This window comes from Neolamprologus brichardi, chromosome 10, assembly GCF_056152115.1.
Source record: "Neolamprologus brichardi isolate AB-2024 chromosome 10, ASM5615211v1, whole genome shotgun sequence".
In the NCBI taxonomy this organism is placed as follows: Eukaryota; Metazoa; Chordata; class Actinopteri; order Cichliformes; family Cichlidae; genus Neolamprologus; species Neolamprologus brichardi.
Window position 1 is genome coordinate 13,478,446 of NC_142113.1, and position 15,025 is coordinate 13,493,470.

The 15,025-nt window shown below is 40.0% G+C and overlaps 1 protein-coding gene across 1 annotated transcript; it reads right to left on the reverse strand.

Annotated features, from left to right (window-relative positions):
- Positions 1–2,153: 2,153 nt before the first annotated feature.
- On the reverse strand, positions 2,154–12,465 carry LOC102787285 (carotenoid-cleaving dioxygenase, mitochondrial-like). Its single transcript, XM_087847219.1, has 12 exons — positions 12,164–12,465; positions 10,448–10,631; positions 10,150–10,361; positions 9,680–9,795; positions 9,480–9,582; positions 8,819–8,947; positions 8,557–8,717; positions 6,208–6,375; positions 5,819–5,956; positions 4,973–5,155; positions 4,218–4,328; positions 2,154–3,464 (listed from the first exon to the last, which is right to left on the reverse strand). The coding sequence occupies exons 1-12, from the start codon at positions 12,285–12,287 to the stop codon at positions 3,348–3,350; spliced, it is 1,746 nt and encodes a 581-aa protein (XP_087703345.1). The 5' UTR covers positions 12,288–12,465; the 3' UTR covers positions 2,154–3,347.
- Between the last annotated feature and the right edge of the window lie 2,560 nt (positions 12,466–15,025).

Below are 15,025 nucleotides of genomic sequence, written 5' to 3' on the forward strand. Positions count from 1 at the left end.
TTTGATCAGCCACAGCATTGTTGTTAAAGATTTTTTTGAATCACCATTTCTGTAACAAAGTGCCATCTGCAGCCCTCCTGTAGATATTAAAAATGCATGTTCTGTCCTACAAAAGCATCCAAAACTTTAAAAACTAGTTAGAGAACACCCCCCCCCCTCCCCCCCCCCCCCCAACCTTCTACATTTGGAGGTGTAGTTTTGGGTCCTGTTGCTTTAACCGGCTGTTGGGAACAGTTTTTTTTTTTTTTTCCTTTTCTCCTTTTCCCCTTTGTACGATCTTCTATGAAAATGCGCATCTGTTCTCTGGCCACACACGCAGACTGAAAAGTGCAGCTTGAGTTACTCTGCTTTAATCCACAGTTTCGATAATAGTCTGTTTGAAATCCCTTTTTTCCACTCTTTAAAAAAAAGTTCTACCCATTTTTTTTATCTTATCTTTTTTTTCCCCCTCAAAGAGGCACTCTTTTCCAAGTGTCCTATAAATACAGTTGTTAAGGTCACAGATTTGGAAATAACCCCTGTGAAGTTCAATGCCGGGCTCCTCCACTGTTTGCAGTGTGTTTTTGAAGTGGCAGGGTGGGCTGGCAGTTACAGATTGTCCCACTGTCACAGGGTCACAGGTTTGATCCCTCTTATAGCCCGTGTGGCCATGTTGAGCCCACCTCCTTCAGAGACGTTGCCCCTGCCTCACCCCTTTGTTCAGACTGTTGTATGAGACAGAAAATGGGTCCGTTACGATTCACAATCGCGAAGCTGAAAACAGCCTTGCAGTTCACGAGGTTCACAATACAGAGAGCGAACATGGTTACAAAACACACACGACACAAAGTAGTATACAACTTTTTTCTTAATTTATAAATTAATTTAAATTAATCCTGGTCAGGTACTGAGTCGTTGTTCCAACTCTGCAGATCCAGAACGTGACTGAAGGGAGGTAAATGTCATCACATGCTGACCTCTAGTGGATGATGTGTGGATCTCTTATAAACAGCAAAGAAACCAAAAAAAAAAAACCTCCAAAAAGCCACACCTCAGTTACAACCGTGTAGAGCTTTTTCATTCATGGGTTTTCAAATTCATCTTCTAGTGTAAGTGCAGAGAGTTTAATCGGTTTTTGGAAAATAGCCTCTATCGAGTCATAGTTTAGAGAGGGCCTCTAATAAATTCTCTACACAGTAAAACCTATTACATTTACCCCAGAAATACGTCTGTGAATGATATTCTGTATACTTCTGAAATCTGGGTGAAGCGCACCCAGACTTTAATAAAGCATGCGTTTCAAATTTAGACCACTATAAATGTGTATTATGCATTAGAATAGTGGAGGAAGTACAAATGGCACACACAGTTATCACTTACATGTAAAATACATGTGCTTACATAAGATGTACATAATCAGAGTTGGCACTTAATGCAGAAACCTGTTTTTTAACTGTGACAAAATTATTTTATTAGCACCAATTTTTTTTTTTAGCCTTCTAGTTGAGCCCTTGTAAATAATTTTTAGGTTTATACCATCACTAATGGAATTTAAATTTGTGTTTTATTCATTTATTTAAAGACAATTCTTACTTTTGAGGAGCTGGAGACCTCGATGTGTCTTTTAAATGTTTAAACATGTAGCATGTTTTATTGTAACACAAAAGAGTAATTTGGAAATTAAAAGCAGTCAAATTGTGGATTAAGAGTTATATTTTTCCCTACAGTGGAGCAGAAGTTAACAGAATTAAAAACTGTATGGTAAAGAAATGCCACTTAGTTTTAATACAATTTTCAATTCTCAATTAAAAAGACCCCATTGTTATGTAAAATGGGGTCTGTTTAGTTTAAGTGATTTGTGTGCCACTTAGTCTATTTCTGGGCTTAATGTATACTGTGAAACAAGTAATCTGAACAAAGGTAGTAACAAATTAATGATTAATATCTATATTAATGTCAAGGATGCAAATTTGATTGCTATACAAATTGTTATAAATAGCAACACGTGTTGACTTTATAAAACCTGGGACCTTACATGTACCACTTGCCAGTAAAAGACTGTAAAAGAATATTTGATGTGAGAAATCGTAATTATGTACATTATTCTCAACCATGTGTTTTGACTGATTCAGTGTGTGAAAAGAATCCAGACACTTCACCTCTGAAAAGTGTTAATGTTGAAACTTTAATTAAAAAATTATATTTTAAAAAATAACAGTACAAAAGTCAGATTTGTAAAAAATTTTGGAATATTAAAATTTATTTTAAAAAACATTTTGGCACTTGGGTGACCACAGATTTACTCTCAGCTGTACCCTACAAGTCGTACCAGTCGAAAATCCATCCAACACTGATCACACTTCACTTGACAAAGCTACCTACCTCCTAATTCAGAACAAGCTAACAGCTCAGTCATTAGAGTAAAAAAATGGGACAGCAACCTCTAACGTTTATTTGCAGCAAACTACTAAAGAGAGATAATATAATCTTACTGGATATGATAAATCCGGTTATTGTAATACAATAATATGCTTGTATTGTCAGTGAAATATGGTGATAACATAATGTCTGGTGATCCCCACCTGTAGTGAATATCTGTAGACAGGAGGGGTGGGGGAAAAAATCGATACTGTGTAGTATCGTGATATTTTGTTTGCTAATAATGTATCGATACAGGGACAGCAGAAATCGATATTTTGTTACAAAAAAAGTTTTTGTGGACTGGAACATGCTCTGACGTCAGAGCATGTTGATGAATCCTGACATTCCTTCACTGTCCAAATGTGTTTAACTTTTTTTTGGCAGCAATAAACATGACAGTTTACTTATTTTAATTTAAGACATGTTATATTTTAATTAAGTTTAAAACTTTTTTATTTAATGTAAAATTATATGTTGTTTTAATTTACTTTCAAATTCTTCAGTTGCTGAAGGGGCTGCATAGTTTTCATAAATTGCATAGTTCAGAATAGCTACAATTGTACCAGATGGTTGCATTCAGTTAAGTTGGACTAGACTGTAATACAAACCGTTCAGTTTGTCAACAATACTGACTGAAATGAGAGAAAGACTGAGTGTGAGACTTTGATATTAGATAAAATTAATATTGATAAAGTTTACCTTTATGTACAAAATTTGAATATTGCAAAACATTTTTAAAAATTGCAATAATATCGTATCGTGCGTTAAGTATTGTGATAATATCGTATCGTGAGTTGTATGGTGATTCCCACCTCTAGTAGACAGTATATATGTTAAGCATAAAAAGCAGCAGCAACTCAGTACCATCTGATATATAACTGGCTAATGCTTATTGATGTGTTGTATTCATGGCCCATGAATCATGGGGAGTCTAAAAAACAAGAAGTTTATGCAGAGGCACTGAAGGTACCGTGGAAGCCATAAGCCATGTTAACAGGCACATAGGCTCTTCCTAGCTCTTCAAATGTCTTGGCATCCAAAATCAGGAGGAAGGTCCCTTTATCCTGCAGAGAAATGATTGATGGCGTTAACACACACAAAACAAATCACACTTCTCTACACACCACCACATAGTGAAAGACTTCACTTAGGTTCAATACACCAGGTGGAGGTATGCTTGAGAGGTGCGCATGTCTTTAGAATAGCAAATTTAATTAAATTCAAGGACCAGAATGCATTGTGTGTACAAAAGAATATTAAAAGGGTCCTCATGCAGTGTTTCAGGGGTAATTAAAACTGATTAGAAAATAAACAGACGGGCAATTGAACAATTGATATTTGCTATAGGGGAGATGGACACAATAGTACAATGCTCAGTTCAGATTCAGGCTGCCCAATATGCTGTCAGGAAGACGGACACTGGGATGTAGTAGACCATTTTTGGGAAAGAAAAAAAAAATCTTACATTACTCAGAAAATCTTTTACTGGCACCATTAATGTAGCCAGCAAGTGCACTTTCTGCCATTAATTGTGAAGGCTTTAGAAAGTTCTGTTTTTAATTCCAAAAATTCACTCGCGTAAATTCAGCAATGAATATTTATGACTCTGTTCGTCACCCACATGAATATTTATGATAGATCGTGTCCAGCTGATTAAAGAATTTGAAGCGGAAAGGAATCAAGCTTAGGCGGACTTGCAGACATGCTGGTACCTCAAATTCAGGAAACCATAAACCTCTGATAACGTCATGAGACACAACAATGATCAGCACATTAGGTAGACGTATTTGCTACGTCTGTGCAGCCGAGAGTCTTACCTGTGACGGGGTGAGAACCACCGAGAGGATGACACCACCATCTTCCTCCACAGCATCAGGTGACGGCACAAACACAGGCTCTGAGGGGTAGAAACCCTTCTGGTACCAGACCTGTGGATGATCATTTTCACAAGTGTCAGTGTTTTTCAATTTAACTCCACATTTTAAAGTTGCTCTTGTTCTTATCAAGACATGAGCAGAATGATACTACAAGCAAATAACAGCATCTTAATTTTGCTTCTTCAACTACTGGCTCAGTTCCAGTCTGGTACACACACACACACACACACACACACACACCTGAATGCTCCCAGAGCAGCAAATTGCTCACACTGATAATCACAGTTGCTATGGAAGCAGTCAGGATGTAGTTAATTTTTCCCAGTGCTACTTCTACATTTTTGGCCTAACAAGAGTAATAGTTTAATATTTCACGTGTAGTTCATCTGAGGCATCGTTTTACCTAGTTTTAAATATCTTTAAACTAGGTACATAAAACTTTAACTCTGAAAGATCATGAGCTTTTACTGTGACAGCCCAGATGTGGTTGAATGTATAGATAATTGTCTGCAGCAGTGTAGGAAGACAGTTGATATTAACCAGAAAGAAGCTGCAATAAGCCAATATACCATTTAAATGATGTTAACTAATAATTTACACAGTATAATAGCAGTGAATATGATCCAATTCACTAACGCTCTCTCATCGTCTCTCATGTTTATGAGGTGGAGCCCTTTGCACAGTATCATACACACCTTGATTGTCTTGTCCTTCAGGTCCATCTTGAGCAGAGAGTCTCCCACCAGATGTCTGAAGCCACAGCCGTAGAAATAACGGTACGGATGTGTGTTACATCTGGCGTAGTTGATCTGCGGGAACTCCAGGCCACCGTACTCATGGAGGTCTTCTCCGTGGAGATCCTCGTGCTGGCAGAACACCTATCGAAAAAGAGGATGAACTACCACCTAAGGTCAGTCGAGCGTGCGAGCTCTGTGACCATGAGCTTCACCTTTAACTGGACTCGTGTTTCTGCAACCTAGTTATGTCAACTCTGATTGCAACTGAAATTATGTAAACTTCCATCCACAGAGGTCAAAAACGACACAAACTGCAAAAATGATAAAAATCACTACAGGAACATCTCTTAAGATAACAGAATAGATTTTGTGCTGATGTTACTCATCAGTCTAAATATCCCAAATTCACTAATCACTAGTTTTACAAATGTGGCGGTTACTTTTAAGAAGGCTTTTCTAATTTTATGAAAAGCCTTTTTTATGCGTTCCCCCCCCCCCCCCCTTCGCTCCCCCCCCTCCTCGCTCCCCCCCTAAAAAAAAAAGAAACCTAGTACTCATTTTGTTAACGTAATTTTCTGCATCTGTTCATACCGTAGTGTGGCGTTAGCATTTCTACTCAAGGGAACGCTTTACTTCTGCCACTTAGATTAATTTCAAAATAAGAAGCTTAATATTTTCACTGCCTGCTTGTTGACTTGTACAACATTGTATGAGTTGTCAAGACAACTCATTTCTAGTTACTGCCTCCAGCGTGTGTGCTACAGGTGAACTGTAAATGAAGGCATGAGCAAGAAGTCAACTCACCTTGTCGTCACCGATTTTGACACATGATGCATTGCTGCAGGGTCGAGTGTTCAGGTTCTGGTCTTTTGGGGTTTCACTGGTCACATGCAGTGGCAGAACAAAACGGCGAGGGAAACTCCTGTACAAGGTGTTGTACACCTGAGAGGGACAATATTTGTACATTTTAGATATTTGGTTAATTCAAATCTGAACAGACTGAAATCCATAAAGCTAACACTGAATAGCTTTCTCACTAAATTATTTAATAAATTAGCAAAGCCAATATTGTCTTCCCTGGTTATAAATATTTATTATGCCAAAACTCAAGTACAGTGCAAAAAAATAAAATAAAAATCTGTTTTTCTTGCTACATTTATTTTGTAACCATGTGTTCATGCAATTATACTGACCTCATCCAACGCGTCTCCGGATTCACGCAAGTTCTGGATGAGGTAGTTGTTGATGGCTTGGCCGTCGTCGGAGCAACACATATCGAGCATCAAGAATCCATCCTCCTCAAAGGCGTTGATTTGATGGAAGGTGGAGAAGGCTTTGGTGTGGTACTTCACTGAGCTGACCTGCGGTACAGAATTTCTGTCAAGTACTTCATTTAGCTGTAAACTACAAGGACACTCTCCTTTAAGGACAGTACTCCTCAACATCACCATCACTTATTCAGAAGACAAATTATGTTAAAAACTTAAAAAAATAAAATCAACATAGAGTAATAAAAGCTTAATATATACACACAACATGCTTATTACATCTGTTACATTACATTCTGAATCACCTAGTTTTCTCTGTGTAGCCCTTTAAATGGGGCCACTCTAGGGAGTTTTCCTACTGCAATGTCATTGCAAATTTGTGGCGCTAAGCAGAGATGAACATTTTCAGCCTAGGTGGCCCCCTATTGGCTTGGAGTGGAATTCAACCAATGTTACAAATCCACACCCAATTTAAACGGATTCTGTCTTTGCCCACACTTTGCCTCTTTTTACACTTACATTACATGCAAGCTTGCTAGTTCTTGCATAATCAATCAACAGGAACATCAGTTGTTATTGTATATAAATATAATATTGAAGTGCAGTTTAAAAAAATATAAACAATCGCATCCAGTGGCGGTCCTAGCCTGTTTGGTGCCCTGGGCGAACACTCCCTCTGTAACATAATATATTATTTGGAGCTTAGTCTGTTACTGTTGCTATTTCTACCATTTCTTCTTGGAGCAACTGTAGGGATTAATAAATGGCCTGGTCAAAGGAGCTTGCAAAGAAAAGCGTCTGGACTTCTATAAGACGCTTTTCTTTGCAAGCTCCTTTGACTATAATGACCTAATAACTGAGAACCTTCACAGACATAAATGGCCTGTATTTGTATAGTCCCTAAGGACCCCAAAGCGCTTTACACATCCAGACATTCACACACATTCACACACTGGTGATAGCAAGCTACATTGTAGCCACAGCTGCCCTGGGGCGCACTGACAGAGGTGAGGCTGCCGGACACTGGCGCCACCGGGCCCTCTGACCACCACCAGTAGGCAACAGGTGAAGTGTCTTGCCCAAGGACACAACGACAAGACTGTCCAAGCCGGGGCTCGAACCGGCAACCTTCCGACTACAAGGCGAACTCCAAACTCTTGAGCCATGATTCTCTGTGTAGCCATTCCCACATAATAAAGTATTCTGATTGTTTCAGGATAAATGCCATTATCCAATCACACATCTGCTTACCTGTATCGTTTGCTCATTTCTCTTCCTCTTTTCTCTTTTTTCTAAACTGAGGACCTGATGGCTTTGAACTTTTCTTGTCCATCTTCCATTAGTTTTAATTTTGCACTCCAGTATGAACACCCATCCCTCAACCCGAGGATCACCACAACATGATCTAACACACCTACACCTTAGTTCACAGATTCACTTTGTCTAGGGTGCATTTCTGAGATTTCACACAACCGAGGATTCAAATCATGAATACATAATGGGCTTGGATTTACAACATTATAAATGAAATTTGCTCTACTTGGAAGCAGCCGGCCCCCTCCCCTTTCGACAGGTTGTGTGTGAGACTTTAAATCATCAAACTGTAAATTTTAAATTGTTATTGATCCCTTTACCCCTGGTCCTAAAGTGTATGTTTATTTTCTTACTCTTCTTATATATATTGTTTGTTTACTTGCACTGCTGTAACTGGAGCCTTGTCGTCTCGTCTCTCTATATACTGGACTGTATGTAGCGGAGATGACAATAAAGTTTACTTTGACTTCAGCAGCGAGCAGGCGAGGGCTCTCGCGCTCACTTTTCATGTATAGAATTTCGAAAAAAACATCGGTGCAAATTATAAGTCTGTATTATAATGTCTGGTGTTTTTGTGTTTGTTGGTTTGTTTGAAACGGATAAGGATAAGCGGAAGCGAATGGATGGATGGATGGTTTGTTTTTATTTTGTTTGATTTTGCAAGTTGGTTATTAGATGCTGCTCCAGCTGGTCAGAGAATCCCCCGCCGCCCCGCCCTCTCCACCCTGCACCGCAAGCAGCAGGCGCACCTCGCAAACGAAGGGCGCCCTTACTCCCAGCAAATGGGCGATAGAAAACCGATCGGTGCCTATGCCATTCCTAATATGCGCTGGCTGACGTCGGGGCAGCATGAGTATGAGCATTTTTTTTTTTGCCCGTGATGCCGCCCCCCACCACGATGCCGCCCCGGGCAATCGCCCGTGTCGCCCGTATCTAAAACCGCTACTGATCGCATCTCACCTCGCCTGTGTGCTTGTTCACAAGGTGGAAGACTGTCTCCTGTTTGGGATCCCAGTAGATTCCATCACTCAGAGCCTTCCCTCTTAATTTACATGTGACTATCTTCAGCAGGTCCATCTTGATTGGCTGCTCGATGAACACCACGTAGTTCTCAGACATGGCTGGAAGCAGGAAGAAAAAGATTACCAAGCTTTGCAGATGAGGGCAGCAAATGGAAAAAAAAACCAAGCATAATGAGTGGTACCCTGGTGTGCTGCCTTACCAAAGCTGTGGTAGTAGGAGGGATGGGACTTGTTTGCAGGCACAATAGAACAGAGGATTTTGGCTCCTTGCAGAGTGTCTTCGCTTTCCGTCTTCTCAGGAGGTACTCTGATGATATTGTAGAGGACTCCTGGAAGGAGAAGTGTTTTACAAAACATTGTTCCATCCATTTTCCATCCATCCTCTTCAGCTTATCTAATTCAGAGTTGCTGAGGAAGGGGGAGCTGGAGCCTATCTCAGCTGTCATGTGTGAGAGGCAGGGTACGCCCTGTACCGTTTGCCAGTCTGTTGCAAGGATAACAGAGACAGACAACTAGTGATATCTATGGCCAATTTAGAATCAACCTAATTAACCCAACCCAGTTAATCTAATGTGCATGTCCGTGGACTCTGGGAGGAAGCTGGAATGCCTGGAGAGGCAGAGATGACGCACTTTTCACATAAAGACCTGAGTCGGCCACTGGATTTGAATCCAGACACTTGCTGTGATTTGACACTGCTAACTGCTGCACCTCCTTCCCTCCAACAAAGTACAGTTCATTTCTTTTCTTTTTTTTTTATCAAGATAAAAAAAAATAAAAAAAAATAAATGAATGAATAAATTTTAAAAAGCCATGTAACTGTGTAGACTTTAGTGTGGATACTTGACTCAGGGAACAAACCTCTTCTTCCATAGGAGTTGCCCATGTTGTAGGTGGTACCATCTGGATCATAGTGGGGGTGAGCAGTGGCTCCATTTACTGCAATGAACTTACTCCAGTCCACCTGCAAAACAACAGAATGATAAGGATGTATACTGTGTTTATACCGGACTACACAATGACAAAGAAATGCGTTTACTGCACATAACAAATGACATTACCTTCTCTAAACTTTCTAGGGTCTCTGGGTTCACTCTGTGCATGAAGTTTGTCTCTGTGCTGACATAGTAGTCCCCTTTGTATTTCACAAAGCTCACACTTGCATTGTCTGTGGGTTCTGTAGCAAAGACAAACAAAGGATGACATGTTTTTTTTTAGGACTGAAAACTTTTCTCCTTTTAAAGAAATTGGTCTGCTATACGATTTACAGTTTGTAGTTATACTGGAGGGTCCAGTGGGAATGTAAAACATTTTGTGCTCCCCCTGGTTCCCCACTGTAAAGCCTTGTTATGTAACTTGGGTATATACAGAACACTTAAGAAGCTCCATCCCAGGAGGATTTAGCAAAGCAAAGTTAGTATAAACTTGATTTTATCTCTAGCTGTCGTGGCTTTTTTCTTAACTGCAGCAGAAAACATGCTTTTTGATCCATTATGCACATATACTTCATCCCACTGTCTTATTTACTCACCAAACTTCTCAAAGCGAGAAAGGAATCGCTGGAAGAAGTTTTTGCAGGGGTCGGGCATGGCAAGCGTGCCAAACTCAGACATTACGATCCGGTCCCGCTCGCTGTTCTTTTTGAAGGTATCACTCTGCAGGAACCGACTCATGTACGTCACCTCACCTCTCTCAATCTTGAACTGGTGCAGCATGGCCATCCCATCAAACCAATGGTTGTAGCTGTCATGAAACACAGATGTTAAGGCTTGACTCCATTGTTATAGAAATGTTCATTTTGTGCTTTGCAGCAGGTCTTTATAACTCACTGTGTTTTTCCAAACTCAAACTTCCCAGGGCCATTGCGGAGGAGTTTGCCATTGATCCAGGAGGGAATGGTTCCCTCTAATTTGGTAGCTACTGGCTCAGGGGTCTCTTCAACAGAGCGGACCAGGGCAGCAATTGTCTCCAGCCCCTTCAGTCCCTTGCCATTGTGGGAATTTTTTGCCTGATCTGAACCCAAATGAAAGAATGGACAGAAATTACCTTTCTTTAGTGCAACTTTTGCTTTACACTTCTTACAGTTGGACAATATTTCCCTTTTACTTAGTAACTGCTGTAAACAACAGTTCTGGCAACCCAAGTATAAACTTTACTTTTATGGTGAAACTGTCAGTTCTGCATGCAGCTCAATAAATTAAGAAAAAATAAGGATTGAAAACAAACACTCAGAGTCTGTGCCACATTAGAGCTCTTTAGTTGCCCAAGCTTTGCTTCTGAGCAGAGTTTAATCACATTTGGCCAAGTACGTTTTACGTAACACTGCTGAAATGCAGACAGAAGGACAAACAAACAGCATCTCGGGGATATAAAAAAAATAAATAAAAATGAAATAAACGCCTCCCCAACTATCACCTTGATTAAGAAACATTTAAAACCTGCCATTACTTTTTCAAGTGTTCATTTACTTGTCTTTAAAAGGTCATTCGTTTAAGTGTCACAGCTACTAAAATATAAAGTATAAAATAACCAGTGACACTGAAATCTGCTGTTCTAGTTTAGGGTGGTCCTTTGTTTCAGAAAAGCTACAATAAACAGCTCAGAGCCTGCTGAGATCTTTTAGAGAGAACCCCGTTTAACCACCGCTTCAGATCCTCAGTGAAAAAGTCACCAACTGCTTCTCTGACTCCAGTGTTAAAGAGGCATGACTTAAATTATTCACAACAGTCAGCTGTACTGTTACCATTCACCCCTGCCACCACTGACAGGGAAGGGCTTCATTTTTACAAAAGCAAAAGCACATGATTGTTTAAACAACAGTATATTCTGGAGATCCACTCAGAGAAATTACAACGTACAAAAGTTTAATTTCTGGAGTTTGAGACAATGACAAACATGTCGCTTTAAGCTTGTTTATCCGAATACACCCAGTGCTGTACTACAGGGGGGTGACAAATTAAAGAAAAACCTTGAATAAATCGGCGTTGAAACGATTAGTTTGATGTGGAGGGAAATTTTCTGCTATAAGTTATGGCTAATTATATTTGGCCTACAGCAGACGGGCTGTTACAAAATCCCCATAAACATGGCGGCTGTGCTGTAAACAGCTAAACAGCAGATACCCAAGTCTCTGATTACAGCCTCAGTTCTACTCTGTTTTCTGGTAGTGTAATGCCTGCCGAGTTTTTCATATCCACCGGCCTGTGAAATTAAATCCACTCATACCAACGTGAGGCTGAAAGGGTCCTCTTAATTGTTGTGACACGTGTAAGGAATGCAGAGAGGTGCGCTCGATTTGCCACACGGAGCAGCGCGAGAGTAAAGCACGAGGGAGGGGCTAATAATCGTCTCAGTCATTTTTAATGATCGTTGAAAAAGCCCAGATCGCAATCGTAATTAAAATTCGATTAATTGAGCAGCCCTACTTCAAATGCTCGTGGCTTGTAAAACGTGCAGCTTCCTGTAAGTTATGAAACCAGCAGCGCATCTTCTGTGCAATCTGAACTGTATTACTGTACAGTATTCACAACAAGGAGGAAGCTTACCTGCACGCTCGAGCTTCACAGATGACATGATAGCTGATGGATGCAGTTCCTGATTTCTATATCCGTGTCCTGCTAGACCACAGAAACCCACTAGTGTGCGTGGAGCAATGACTGTATAAAACATGGACGACGCCACAGCTCCCCAAAAATGAAATAGTGATGGGTCGGTCGCGAACGAAATGGCTCTTAGAGCCGACTCTTTGACGTGAACGACGCGAGCCGGCTCCTTATCGCAAGCCTGTTTTTTCCTCTCTCTCTCTTTCTCTCACCCTCTCTCTCACACTTTTTTCTGCTTCACTCCGCACGCGAGCCTTGTGCTTGCGGCTGGGAAGAGGGGGGAGGGGCGGTACAGAGCGAGAGGGAGAGACAGAGAAAGAGAGCCAGGGACAACAACGTCACATTAGAAAGGTAGAATAATCATCCACAACTATTTTCAGTTGCGGATGATAAATGATACAGAAAGTTTATTCATGCAGGCCCATATGACAGAGAATATGCATCTTCTTTTTGTTTTCATATTTTAATTTATATTTAATTGTGTTGTGGTTTGCAGTGTTTTGTGTTGTTTCACTTTAAATTTGTTTAAAAGGAAAAAGCTGAATAGTTAAAAGTTGAAATGTGAATAGTTGGTTTTTTTATTATATGATTTATTTATTACATTTTATGTGGAGTGAATAAATAAAAGTATATTTATGGTGGTGCCTAGAGACGAAGTACATACAAACTTCAAAACACGTAAAAACTCCGAAGCACGTACAAACCCCGAAGCACGTACAAACCCCGAAGCACGCACAAACCCCGAAGCACGTACAAACCCCGAATCACGTACAAACCCCGAAGCACGTACAAACCCCGAAGCATGTACAAACTCCAAAACACGTACAAAAGACAACAGAAGTGCTCCAGGGTGCTAGGCGCAGTGTTGAGCTTTTGTTACCTAGTGGCTACACAAGCCAGCAAGTACCAACGACCGGCTTTGGTGTGTGGTAGTAACAGATAAATGAAATTTTTTTTGAATTATTTGAATATATATGAGTTCTTGTGTATAAATACACATATGCTTTCAATTGTGTAATTTAAGTGATCTAGGTAGCTTTGTTTTGGAAGTTCAGTTAATGCTAGAAATGTGTTTTGGAGTTTGTATGTGCTTTGTCTCTAGGAGCCACCCCACATATTTATATATATATATATATATATATAAAGATATATAAATAAAACCACTTTTTTTACATTAGTAATTCCTTTTGTGCATAATTTTATATTGTTGTTAATAATAAATTAATTAAAGCAAATAGGCAAACCCCGCCTCCTCCATGTTAGCGGATGGGACGGGGGTCAGACTAAAATACATTTATTCTCCTCAGATATTGTTTTCCAAAGATTCTTTCTTTTGTTTTCAATAGTTCTCATCACGCTGATTGATGTCCAAGGGGTCTCCTCTCCCATAAGTTTGATTCTAATTCCTACCGCGGTGATGTTAAATTGGGGTGTAACGTCATCATAGCAGCTTTGACTGGCAGCTGCAGTCACGGAGAAACTTGCGTATCTCTGTTCGGGAATAGCAGATAGAGCGTAGGCTCTGAGAGGAGTTCCAGCGTTTACGCTACGAAAACACGACCGAGTGTTTTAACCTGACTACCCGACTGAAGGACCCGAGGCCCTGCTGCACTTTTTCGGTAAGTTAAACGTGTTTGTAAGCTAATCCGTAACTACCGTCCTTAGCTCGGTCCTGAGAACTAGCTAGCTAAGATGGGGACTCGGCTGTCAGGGTTCGTTTAGCTAACCCGTGCAGGTGAATGAATTTACATCGACTAAAGAAATCAAGAGAAACGCTCCGAATATTAAATATGTGCAAACAACAACATGTTTTCAGTCTCTTGCCACATCTGTAGTAACTTAAAAAAAAGAAGCTTGTACTTTGTAGCTCCTCATTAATCAGGAACTATGGTTTAAAGTACTGTATAGTGAATAGAGATGGCACGATACCACTTTTTAATGTCCGATACCGATATCATAAATTTGGATATCTGCCGATACCGATATGAATCCGATATAGTGTGCTTTTTAATCAATAAAACGTTTTAATATCTTGCTGCATTTTGTATAAGTTTATACCAGGGGCGATTTTAGCCCAGTTTTGGAGGTGCTTCAGCACCCCCAAAATGAATCAAAGCAGGGGCGATTTTAGCCCAGTTTTGGAGGTGCTTCAGCACCCCCAAAATGAATCAAAGCACCCCCAAAGATGTCTTACTTTTTTTGAAAATATTTGCTGTTTGTGGGACACACTACTAAAAGTATAAAAAAACATACAGTACTTAATTGAGATGGAACATTTTAACAACAAAAGTATAGATAACCCCTCCCCCCTCCCAAAATGGTTTGTTCCAGCTCGGCTCTCTCCTACTTGCTTTAGCGCAGTGTTGCCAACTTTGTCCCTATATTTAGCGAGTTTTCAGACCCCTATCTAAAAAAATAGGGGTCTGATATGTGCTTTCACGTCTACTCTCAACAAGCAGCGGGTGCTGTAACGCAGTCAGTTCTTCTTTTACTCGTTTACTCTTATGCTGTTTTGTGGATCACAAGGTTTAAAACTACTTATAAACACACACACACACACAAAGTAACTCCACCAGAGTGCCTATTTCGGGTCACTTTTGCCGGTCCAAGCCCGGGTAAAGGAGCAGGGTTCGAATTGTGACATTAAAAAAACAATAATTGCTAAAATAAATTTAATTTGTAGTTCTAAATAAACTCTAAATGCATTTAGGACGTTTTTTCTCACTTTATGTCTCTTCCACGATGTTATCTCTCTCTCTCAACATAGATTACAATTACATTAGCATGACCAATTATGCAAATTAG

Bases quoted from the DNA above. Each gene is read 5' to 3' on its own strand.
- LOC102787285 (XM_087847219.1), bottom strand. From the start codon at position 12,287: ATGTTTTATACAGTCATTGCTCCACGCACACTAGTGGGTTTCTGTGGT. The intron at 10,632-12,163 runs GTAAGCTTCCTC...ATTTGGGTTCAG, and splicing joins TGTGAAGCTCGAGCGTGCAG to ATCAGGCAAAAAATTCCCAC. The intron at 9,796-10,149 runs GTGAGTAAATAA...TCTTTGCTACAG, and splicing joins TTCTCGCTTTGAGAAGTTTG to AACCCACAGACAATGCAAGT.